Source organism: Pristiophorus japonicus, chromosome 9 (genome assembly GCF_044704955.1).
Source record: "Pristiophorus japonicus isolate sPriJap1 chromosome 9, sPriJap1.hap1, whole genome shotgun sequence".
Taxonomy (NCBI): Eukaryota; Metazoa; Chordata; class Chondrichthyes; family Pristiophoridae; genus Pristiophorus; species Pristiophorus japonicus.
In genome coordinates this window covers 130,703,226-130,714,815 of record NC_091985.1, presented here as the reverse complement: position 1 = coordinate 130,714,815, position 11,590 = coordinate 130,703,226, and the positions used below count along the sequence as shown (strand labels likewise).

Sequence of the window (11,590 nt, the reverse complement as noted above, 5' to 3'; positions counted from 1 at the left end):
TGAAAATCTATATAACCTATATGTACTGCATGTCCTTTATCTATCTAATTGATCTCTTCTTCAATCAGTTAATGTTAAAATCGTCAAACACGACTTGCCTTTAACAAGTCTGTGCTGGTTATCCTTGATTAACCTGTACACTTCTAAAGACACACTACTTTTATCTCGAATTATAAATTCTAAAAGTTTGCCCATAACTGATGTTAAACTACCTGGTTTATAGTTGCACAGTTTGTTCTTCTCTCATTTCTTGAAGAAGGCTGTTATATCAGCTGCTCTCATTTTATCAGTCTGGTCTCAGAACAATGTGCTAATCTGTAGCCCCAACCAATAGTATACCTTTCAATATAGTTTAGAAAGTGAAGCTGAAGTAAGAGAGACAACCTTTTATTTGTATTTTCCAATCCAGTTCGTAGGTTGAGCAAAGTGTCTATATATATAACTATCTTAAGTTAGATCAGCAATCATAGATGCAGAAAATAGCTTTGTTTATTGATAGCCATCATCCCCTATTATTTCTCCTTCAAATAATGTGGGCAGCATGCACTATCATATAAAGGCTGCTTCCTGGATAATGATCACTGATGTTTCCAAGGCCAGATATCAGCTGGGCATTAATTGCATGTAAATCCTTCATCTTTATGATGGGGTTGATCTGAAGAGTCCTGATGCCTACATGGGCACCATGTGTGGCTCTTTGCCATCAGGGAAGGCCCTGTGCTGCCCCACTGATGCCTCTGTTGCACAGGGAAAGGCAATGAAGGTATTGCCTCTTGTCAATTCCCTGATACTTGTTCACTACAGATTACCTTATGTGACGGATGTCTCCTAGAGTGGCCAGGAAGGATATGGTGGCATGAAAATATCATGCTGTGGTACCTTCATTTCTATGGCCTGATCCATATAGTGTGTAAAGATCATTGGCTTGCAGATGGCACAACTCCGTGCCAGCTTACCTTGTGAAGAGAACACAGGAACATAGGAATTGTTAGACAAAGCAAGACCAAGGTCCATCTAGTTCGCCTTCTACCACTCTGGTTGTCGCATGATGCAATGATAATGGAGTTGTTGATTAATCATAGCATTAAATTTCTATCAATTCATCTCCAACAGACCCAGACATGAGGTGCCGAAATCCCCAGTGGTGGCGAGCTTTCGAAACCATAGGTCCAAAGTCACCGGTTCCTCCCAAGCAATGCTACACTTACCAAATGTCATGCCTCAAATTACTCACATACTGTCTCCCAAAATGTTAGTTTCTGAGAAGGGAGCTAGGTGAAGGTATAGCCTCTGGAGTAGAAGTGGGTGTCTCAAGGATAGTTTCATCTGCCTCATGAACTCCTCTTCCACATTTATATTTTTGAGCCATAAGGGAGTGAAGGGTTATGGGGAGTGGGCAGGAAAGTGGAGCTAAGTCCATGATCAGATTAGCCATGATCTTATTTTTTTTGTGTGAGTTACATATTTATTTGCTGCAATCAAAAACAAAATTTATCGGTAAGATTTCTGGTAACGTGCACGGGCACCAGGTCCACCAAATTTCTTGGCCTCACAACGACGAGGATCAGCAACCAGCAAGGTCCTGTCATACTGTATGAGGATGTCCTTGATCTCCTTCTTGGAGGCTTCATCTACATATTTCTGGTAATATGCCACCAATGCTTTAGAAATGGATTGACGGATAGCATAGATTTGAGCTACATGACCACCGCCCTTCACACGAACTCTGATGTCGACTCCAGCAAATCTTTCTTTGCCCAACAGTAGAACTGGTTCCAACAGTTTGTACTGTAAAGTTCTTGGCTGAATCTGTTCCAGAGGCCTTCCATTTACTTTGATAAGGCCATTTCCTCTTTTGCAGTGGGCAACAGCAGTTGCTGTTTTCTTTCGCCCAAAAACCTGGACGGATTGCAAAGGACCTTTGGCGGGCATCTTCCTGCTTCTGTGAAGCCGAGCAGCATGATCTTATTAAATGGCAGAGCAGGCACGAGGGACCAAATGGCCTATTCCTACTCCTATTTCTTACGTTCTTATTTCAATGATGCACTATGTTTGTAATGCAAACAGAAACACAACATAATGAAGAAATGTATTGCTGGGAACAAAATGGAGTTCTGTTCAGCAAAACCAGGAGATGCATGGACTGAAATATAGCAATGGGAATCAGGAAAATTGAAGAAGAAAAAAAGAAAAGATAACTATCCTCCCCCTTTTTAGAAATAAAAACAGAAAATGCTGGAAATCTCAGCAGGTCAGGCAGCCTCTGTGGAGAGAGAAACAGAGTTAACGTTTCAGGTCGATGACCCTTCATCAGAACTGGAAAAAGTTTGAGATGTAACAGATTGTTAAGCAAGTGTAGGGCCAGGGAACGGTGGGGGAGGGGGGGGGAGGAGAGGAAAGAACACAAGGGAAAGTCTGTGATAGGGTAGAAGGCAGAAGAGATTAGGAGACAAAAGGGATGATGGTACAAGTCAAAAGGAGATGCTAATGGGCAAGTTAAGAAACAAAAGATGAGTCTAGATGAGGTGTAAATGGCAATGGCAGAATCATCAACAGCTACCATGGGAAAAAAATAGGGGCAGAGGTTGTGGTCTGAAATTGTTGAACTCAATGTTGAGCCCAGAAGGCTGTAAAGTGTCTAAATGAAAGATGAGGTGCTATTCTTCGAGCTTACGTTGAGTTTCTTTGAAACAGTGTAATAGACCGAGGACGGAGAGATCAGAGTGGGAGTGGAGCGGAGAATTAAAATGACAGGTGACTGAAAGCTTGGGGTCACGCTTACGGACTGAATGGAGGTGCTCTGCAAAGCAGTCACCCAATCTGCATTTGTTCTCCCCCTTTAAGAGTTTTCCTAAAGCTGGCAAGGCCAAAAAGACCCTGTGTATCTAGTTTCTTTGTGTGTTGTGGGCTCAAACTTGTAAAATTAGGCCACAGCCTTTTAAAGACCCATTCATATGTATTTAATGAGACCCACACATGCCTGAAGCACAGTCCTCGAAAGGCACCCAAAATTGTCCTTCCAAAATCAAGTGCGCCAGAATTTGGACACATTACATCCCGGGCTTTATTTTACAAATATCGTTGGTTGTACGAGAATGCCCACCAGCAATGCAGGGCCTCGCAAGATCAGGGCTATAATCTAAGCTAACACTTCAGTATAATACTGAGCAAGCGCTGCCTTTTGGATGAGATGTTAAATTGAGATTCAAGTCTGCTTGTTCAGGTGGAGTAAAATCCCCTGGCACTATTCGAAGAAGAACAGCGAGTTCTCCTCCTATCCTGGCCAACATTCCTCGCTGAACCAACACTACCAAAAATAGATTAACTGGTTATTTGCCGCATTGCTGTTCACGGGACCTTGCTGTGCACAAAATGGCTGCAGCATTTGCCTACATGACAGCACTTCAACATGAGTCATTGTAGGGGAAGAGCTTCAGGGGTGTTTTTGAGAGAGGTGACGCTATATCAATGCAGATTTCCTTTAACTTGTTTTCTCGTTATTATTTCATCTATCGTTGTGTGACAAACTGTTCCATTACCAGGAGATGCATCTTGCCTTTATCATCAGTATAAACCAGAGCTGCCTGAAGTGAAACAGGGGGTGGAAGAAGTGAATAACCAAAGTAGCAACACAAGCTAATTTCAGGTCTCAATTGTAGCGTTCTGCTATGTGTTTGCTGAAAATAGAAATACTGACTTGGGATGGTCAAGAACCCGCCTTCACCCATTCACTGGAGCCCAGTGGAAAACTGCCGGAGACCCCAGGCAGTGAGTCAAAACATCCTGGAAGAATTTTCACACAGCACTGAGGACATGAGTAAAACGGAAATCCAGTTCATCCTGTTTCACCATCAAAGCACTCAGAGACAAATGCATTGAGAGTTGCTGATTAGCAGCATCTTTTTCTTTTAGTGATAAATGGGTTTACTGTGATTTTTACTATTCGAATCGAAGAAGACTGGACAAGGGGGCAATATTAACGCTACTCACTCAGCAGAAACTTGGCGGGTGGGCAATTAAAATCACCCTGGCACTTACCTGTCCGAAAACCACTATGATCGCAACATCTGCAATTTTAACCTGCTCTCCTGGGCCAGCAGCAAGGACACGCGCCCGAAGCCAACAAGATCCATGTTGTACCCGATTACATCATTGAGACCTGACTGTAATTTTAACTCAGGCCTGAGCAGGGAATACTACCGGGAATTAAAATTGGGGCCTTTAAAGGCACCAAAGAGCTTCACAAAGGGAAACAAAAGTATATAAACCTTGTTATTAACTTATCCAAATGGCCTACGCTTCTTTAATCAAAAGTGCTCTTTTATTTCTGTGGTGTGTTGATATCCACCCCAATATTTCCAAAAGAATAGAATTTTACCACATAGCATATCGAAAGAACTTGCATTTAAGCAGTGCCTTTTATGATGTACCAAAGCACTTCACAGCCAATGAAGTAGATATGAAGTGCAGTCAATTGTTGGAATTTAGGGAAACACAATAAATGACCACAATGTTAGCAAACACTCACAGTTTTTGGCAATGATGGAAAGTTTATCCTATTTTATAAAATAACGGTTTGCTGGGAGTGTGCCCACGAAATCTTAGAGAGCTGTTGGCTGCACAGGGTGATGTCATCGAGGCTGCTCAATTTGTGTTCGAGCCTGGTGATACACTGGAGTGCTGCAGTGTGTGTTTTACATGGTAATGAATTTAGCTTAGTGCGCTGGAAAACAATGCACTAGTTCAATTACCAGCTCTACACCTCTCTCCGGGGTGAGCAATAATAGGGAATTAGCTGGGTCATTATTGACTCGTGATAGCCCAGACTTTCCACGGCGGCAGCAGCTGCTGCCACAATGCCTCTTTGTGGGGACTACTAATCACGTTAAGGCTGCTTTATGTTGCGCGCCATCTGAAATATGTGAGTGTTGGAATCACCTGGGATGGTGGGACGGTCCCCCTGTTCTGGCATTCCATCCACACACAAGGACGTCGGAGTCTCCCCCACTGTCGGGAACAGTCCAGCCACTTTGGTCACGCGTCACATCGGGGAGAATCAGATCACGACTCGTTCTGCCACATTCCTTTGTGTGCCACAAAATCCCTGACATCGTTACTGCTAATCACATTTCCCCCTTTAAATCTATCTAATAATAGGGAGATCGCAGATGGAATGGGCCTGTCTGCACGAGTGAGGAGCGTGTGACGGGCAGGGCAGAGAGGCCACGCGTTGGCAGGTGACAGAAGGCACTGGGCTCCAGCCATTTGGACATCGAGATGTGACGCTGCGCCAGGCCCAGTAACCCTACTCCTCCTGTAGGACTGCTCAATCTATTTCATCCCAGAGCAGCTGCTGGCTTCCCAGCGATCTCTGGCAATCCTTCAGTCACACTTTGACAGCTTCGGAGCAAAAAAAAATTGTCAGCTCATGGTCAGGCCCATTGATTGAGGTCAAAGCCTATTGTGCTAATAACTGAAAGGCGAAAGAGTTATGCTCTGAGAACTAATCCCCGGGCTATAGTGATGGAAAGACACGGAGACCAGCACACAAACACACTGTATAACAAAACTGACAAGGCAAGGCAAAATAATAGTTACATATTTTTATTAATCATTAACCAAAGGCAGGTGCACATACATTCCTTCAGTACAGTCAAGAAGACATAGACCTTACTGGCTATGAACTTTAATACATTCATCGAGAAATACGCAACTCACAGGAATGCTGAGCTTATGGGCTCGGTTTGGCATTGGTCCAACTGCAATAGTGAACGTTTAATAAATAATTTACTATTTACTAGCTTTTAACACATTATATGTGGGTAGAAGGTCACGAGTAACTGCTCAGACCCCAGGAAAAGTCATGCAGGACATGATGCAGAACACTGGTGTGCACATAACCCTAGCCATAAACCTAGTTAAAGCAACTGCATTCCTGTTGTTAGACTAGGGCCGGACTTGTTTTAAAAGCAGTTTGGTCGGACTTATGAAGCTTTCATGTGTGCGTATGCTTGGCCCAACCTAGTTGTGTAGATAAAGGCTCCCTTGTCACATCTGCGATAAAACAACTTAGGTAAATGGTCAGAAGGGGAGTTTAGCAAGGAATTGGGGGGAGGGAGAAGAATTAAATAGGCACCAGATAATGACAGACAAGGCAAATAGAGAGGATATTAACACAGGATACTGACCGCAGAGGAGCTGGATGTGGACAAGCTGCATGAAGCAGATTTCAGCACACTGGGAAGATCCAAATCCACATTTTTGGATTGGGACCAGAACTCAATTGTTCAGGCATTAGGATTTCCTAATCTGTGCAATCAGATTTCTAGGCAGCTTCAGGTGCTGCCGATTGCAACACCTGCCCTTGTACTTGCCTGAAACAAGTCTCGGCCTTTTGGCTAAGATCATGCGTAACTGACCTGACAGGGGAGTAACCACCATAACCCCAAGGTGGTTCTCCCTGGATCAGGAAGGTATATGCTTGCTTTTTTGGAAATAGGAGGTGGGTGGGGTGGCTTGACCCATCCACCTCCACGGAGGTGTGTGGGGAGCCTGACCCATCCACCTCCATGGCACGAACCTGGTATTGCAGTACTTCCAGGAATGGTGCAGTGGCTCTAGGCCTTTTGGCTAAGAGCATTGGCGTGTGCAAGGTGACCTCTGGCGTTTGTGATTTGACAAAGAATTGGAACGATTGGCTACGAATTTCAAAAAAAAACAAGGTGGCCAAGCCAGGGTGTCCTTAGAGATGGAGCACGCGGTGTCCACCGATACGCTCGTGGCCTTCCGCGAGAGGTGGGCACCGGAGGGACTGGAGTGCATTGTCACCCCCGGCAACCAAATTTTAATTTGATTTTATTTGTTTTAAAGTTTAATTTGTTTTAATTGCCGGGTTTTAGTGTCCCCCTCCCCTTTTATAGGGGGCACTTGTAAATTATATGAATTTAATGCCCCCAAAAAAAAATCACAAAGAGAGGTGGCCGAGCCAGGGTGTCCCTGGAGATGGAGCACGCGGTGTCCACCGGTACGCTCGCGGCCTTCCGCGAGAGGTGGGCGCCGGAGGGACTGGAGTGCACCATCACCCCCGGCAACCAAATTTTAATTTGATTTTAAATGTCTAAAGTTTAATTTGTTTAATTTGACGGTTTTAGTGCCCCCGCTCCCCCCTTTTAGCCAGGGGCACTTGTATAATTTGTGTTTCAGTGCCCTCAAAAACCCCCCCAAAAACAAACTAAAACAAGGAGAAGTGGCATCCAAAGTTCAAACTGATTGGAAATGAGCAAATTCAGGTTAACAAAATTATTCTAAATTGAGATATAGGGCTAGAATTCCCTGACAACTTGCCGTGCCCGATTGCCGCCCAAAAGATCGTTAAGATTCCCAAGATTATCGCCGGCGAAAACTTCCCCTTAAAAAATAAAAAAAATCCGTCCAGCGAAAAAATGGGCGTTGCATCCCGATTGGGTGGTTCCGAAAGAAAATGGGCGATAAATTTAAAAGTTACTAAAAATTTACCTCAAGGCTGCGGGTTGGGCCCAGGAGCAGAAAAACATTAAAAAATATTTTTTCAATAAACAGAACATAAAAAATCATTAAAACATTCTCCAGCCCCTTTTAAACTAAATCACCACAACAGAATTTTAAAATAATGAGTAAAAAAACAATTACTAATCTTTTTCTTGAAGAGCTACTCACCTACCGCCCAGCTCCGCTGATCCTCGTGGGCGTTTTTTTTTCATACGCACCTACGGGTCACCGCTGACCCAAGTATCGCGTCAGGGTGATCTGAGGATGGTGGACGCCGGCGGTCCGCTCTCCAGTGGTACCTCGAAACCACCGGCATAACTCAGGTCGGGAATTTCTCGCTCACCTGGTTATCGCCCAGAATGGCCAATATCGCCCAGAAACCGGGCGGTAAGCCAATGGAAATTCCAGCCCATAGAAATCGGGTCATTCCGGCCAACTAATATTTCACCAAGCATTCATAACACCGAGATCATGGTGATTAGGACGATTCCAGCACTTGACCAAGTAGTTTCACTTTTCCCCTGCTTGTCTCGCAGTACAGATAATGATTTTCATGTAGGGGAGGTAACTATTGTGCTGTTCCTTCCAAGCCAATTCTTGATGAAATCATGTTTGTCAGTTACAAATCTGGCACAGAGCTATAGCCACTGGCATATCATCCAAAACAATTTCAGTCTCGTCCACCGCTTGCAGAGGTGGGGTTGAAACTGGGATGCTTATATGTCACCCAGACCAATCTCTGCGAATCCTTCAGGCAAAGGTGAGCGTACAATTTAAAAAAAAACTAATTTCTTTAAAATATTTTTTACAACAGTGTATCTTTTTTTTACATTTTCGTGTATTCGCCAGACAATAATTATTTGTTTTAATTTATATTATTCTAAAAATGATTTAGCTTCACTAAAACATCCAATATTAATTACATGACGACAGTTTATGATGCATCACGTAAGTGAAAACAAAACGGATTATTCTTAATGTCAATTCTGCCATTTTTTCTAAGTTTTCCCTATAATGATCTCCCTCCGTACCTCTGCATTTATCACACTTACATTCAGACTCATCTATTGCTATTTCCTAATGTAGTTTTTCATTTACTCATATCTGAACTATTCAGTTGCTTTCCCCCCACAGCTGACAGTAATGTATTCACACTTGCCCCAGCCACAATGCATGAAATGGAGCCCATTAGCAGAAGTTGACAGGCTTCCCCAGGGCTCTCGTATCCTCTGACTCACAAAATGATTAATCCAGGTGAACTAGTCTTGTTTTGTTCTCGCTTGTTACCTCCTATGTTTTCCTACCTTACATTTAATTCTCTGCATCCAAATAGTGCTCCTCTTGGAAGGATAACAACCTATTTGGCAGATCTTTCCGTGATGTATTAATGTCCTTGCTCAATTAACTATAGGAAGCGGGCACAACAAATGTGTTTTTTCTTATAGCTATGAAGATAAATAACCAAAGAGTTTCAAAAGTTATACTGTGTAGATTCAATCTGATCGTCTATTTTGCTTTCAAAATCCACAATGATTTCGGGGCACTTTAACATATTTTAATCATCCTTAAAGATGGCATGAAAAATTACAGGGGCCAAAGATCCAAGGCGGCCACATCGAGACTAAGTGCCAGGATGTGCCCACGAGCAATCTCCTCTGCTGCTTTAAGCCGATATTCTGGCATCAGGGAGAGGTTTCTTAAATGTAGTGACGTAGTAAAATGTCCCAAGGCAAACAGAATTTGACACCGAGCCACATAAGGAAATATTAGAGCAGATGACCAAAAGCTTGGTCAAAGAGGTAGGTTTTAAGGAGCGTCTTAAAGGAGGAAAGAGAAGTAGAGAGGCGGAGAAGTTTCGGGAGGGAATTCCAGAGCTGGGGGCCCAGGCAGCAGAAGACACGGCCGCCAATGGTGGAGCGATTAAAATCAGAGATACGCAAGAGGCCAGAAATGGAGGAGCGTCGAGATCTCGGAGGGTCGTGGGGCTGGAGGAGGTTAAGAGATAGGGTAGGATGAAGCTATGGAGGGATTTGAAAACAAGGATGAGAATTTTAAATTTGAGGCATTGCTTAACTGGGAGCCAATGTAGGTCAGTGAGCAAAGGGGTGATGAGTGAACAGGATTTAGAAACATAGAAACATAAAAAATAGGTGCAGGAGTAGGCCATCTGGCCCTTCGAGCCTGCACCACCATTCAATATGATCATGGCTGATCATTCCTTCAGTACCCCGTTCCTGCTTTCTCTCCATATCCCTTGATCCCTTTAGCCTCAAGGGCCATATCTGACTCCCTCTTGAATATATCCAATGAACTGGCATCAACAACTCTCTGCGGTAGGGAATTCCATAGGTTAACAACTCTCTGAGTGAAGAAGTTCCTCCTCATCTCAGTCCAAAATGGCTTACCCCTTATCCTAAGACTATGTCCCCTGGTTCTGGACTTCCCCAACATCGGGAACATTCTTCCTGCATCTAACCTGTCCAGTCCCGTCAGAATCTAAATCCAAATACACCACATCCACTGGTTCTCCCCTGTCCACTCCATTAGATACATCCTCAAAAAATTCCAGAAGATTTGGCAAGCATGATTTCCCCTTCAAAAATCCATGCTGACTTGGACCAATCCTATCACTGCTTTCCAAATGTGCTGCTATTTCATCCTTAATGATTGATTCCAACATTTTCCCCACTACTGATGTCAGGCTAACTGGTCTATAATTACCTGTTTTCTCTCTCCCTCCTTTTTTAAAAAGTGGTGTTACATTAGCAACCCTCCAGTCCATAGGAACTGATCCAGAGTTGATAGACTGTTCGAAAATTATCACCAATGCATCCACTATTTCTAGGGCCACTTCCTTAAGTTCTCTGGGATGTAGACTATCAGGCCCTGGGGATTTATCGGCCTTCAATCCCATCAATTTCCCTAACACAATTTCCCGCCTAATAAGGATATCCTTCAGTTCCTCCTTCTCACTAGACCTTCGGACCCCCAGTACATCCAGAAGGTTATTTGTTTCTTCCTTTGTGAAGATAGAACCAAAGTACTTGTCCAATTGGTCTGTCATTTCTTTGTTCCCCATTATAAATTCACCTGAATCTGACTGCAAGGGACCTATGTTTGTCTTCACCAATCTTTTTCTCTTCACATATCTATAGAAGCTTTTGCAGTCAGTTTTTATGTTTCCGGCAAGCTTCCACTCTATTTTCCCCCTCTTAATTAAACCCTTTGTCCTTCTCTGCTGAATTCTAAATTTCTCCCAGTCCTCAGGCTTGCTACTTATTCTGGCTAATTTGTATGCCTCTTCCTTTGATTTAACACTATCCTTAATTTCCCTGTTCGCCACAATTGAGCCACCTTACCTGTTTTATTTTTACTCCAGACAGGGATATACAATTGTTGAAGTTCGTCCATATGATCTTTAAAGCTTTGCCATTGCTTATCCACCGTCAACCCTTTAAGTATCATTTGCGAGACTAATCTAGCCAATTCGCGCCTCATACCATCAAAGTTACCTTTCCTTAAGTTCAGGACCCTAGTTTCTGAATTAACTGTGTCACTCTCCATCTTAATAAAGAATTCTACCATATTGTGGTCACTCTTCCCCAAGGGGCCTCGCACAACAAGATTGCTAATTAGTCCCTTCTCATTACACATCACCCAGTCTAGGATGGCCAACTCTCTGGCTGGTTCCTCAACATATTGGTCTAGAAAACCATCCCTAATACACTCCAGGAAATCCTCCTACACTGCATTGCTACCAGTTTGGTTAGCCCAATCAATATGTAGATTAAAGTCACCCATGATTACTGTTGTACCTTTATTGCACACACCCCTTATTTCTTGTTTGATGCCCTCCCCAACCTCACTACTACTATTTGGTGGCCTGTACACAACTCCCACTTGCGTTTTCTGCCCTTTGGTATTCCGTAGCTCCACCCATACCGATTCCACATCATCCAAGCTAAAGTTCTTTCTTACAATTGCATTAATTTCCTCTTTAACCAGCAACGCCACCCCGCCTCCTTTTCCTTTCTGTCTATCCTTCCTAAATGCTGATTTAGGA

At 43.5% G+C, this 11,590-nt stretch overlaps 1 protein-coding gene and 1 pseudogene across 1 annotated transcript; one reads left to right on the top strand and one right to left on the bottom strand.

Moving 5' to 3' along the window:
- Positions 1-1,459: 1,459 nt before the first annotated feature.
- On the bottom strand, positions 1,460-1,954 carry LOC139272691 (small ribosomal subunit protein uS9-like). Its single transcript, XM_070888778.1, has one exon. The coding sequence runs from the start codon at positions 1,930-1,932 to the stop codon at positions 1,492-1,494; it is 441 nt and encodes a 146-aa protein (XP_070744879.1). The 5' UTR covers positions 1,933-1,954; the 3' UTR covers positions 1,460-1,491.
- A 4,424-nt stretch (positions 1,955-6,378) lies between these two features.
- Positions 6,379-6,617, top strand: LOC139274352 (U2 spliceosomal RNA; annotated as a pseudogene).
- Positions 6,618-11,590: the final 4,973 nt, after the last annotated feature.

Bases quoted from the DNA above. Each gene is read 5' to 3' on its own strand.
- LOC139272691 (XM_070888778.1), bottom strand. From the start codon at position 1,932: ATGCCCGCCAAAGGTCCTTTGCAATCCGTCCAGGTTTTTGGGCGAAAG.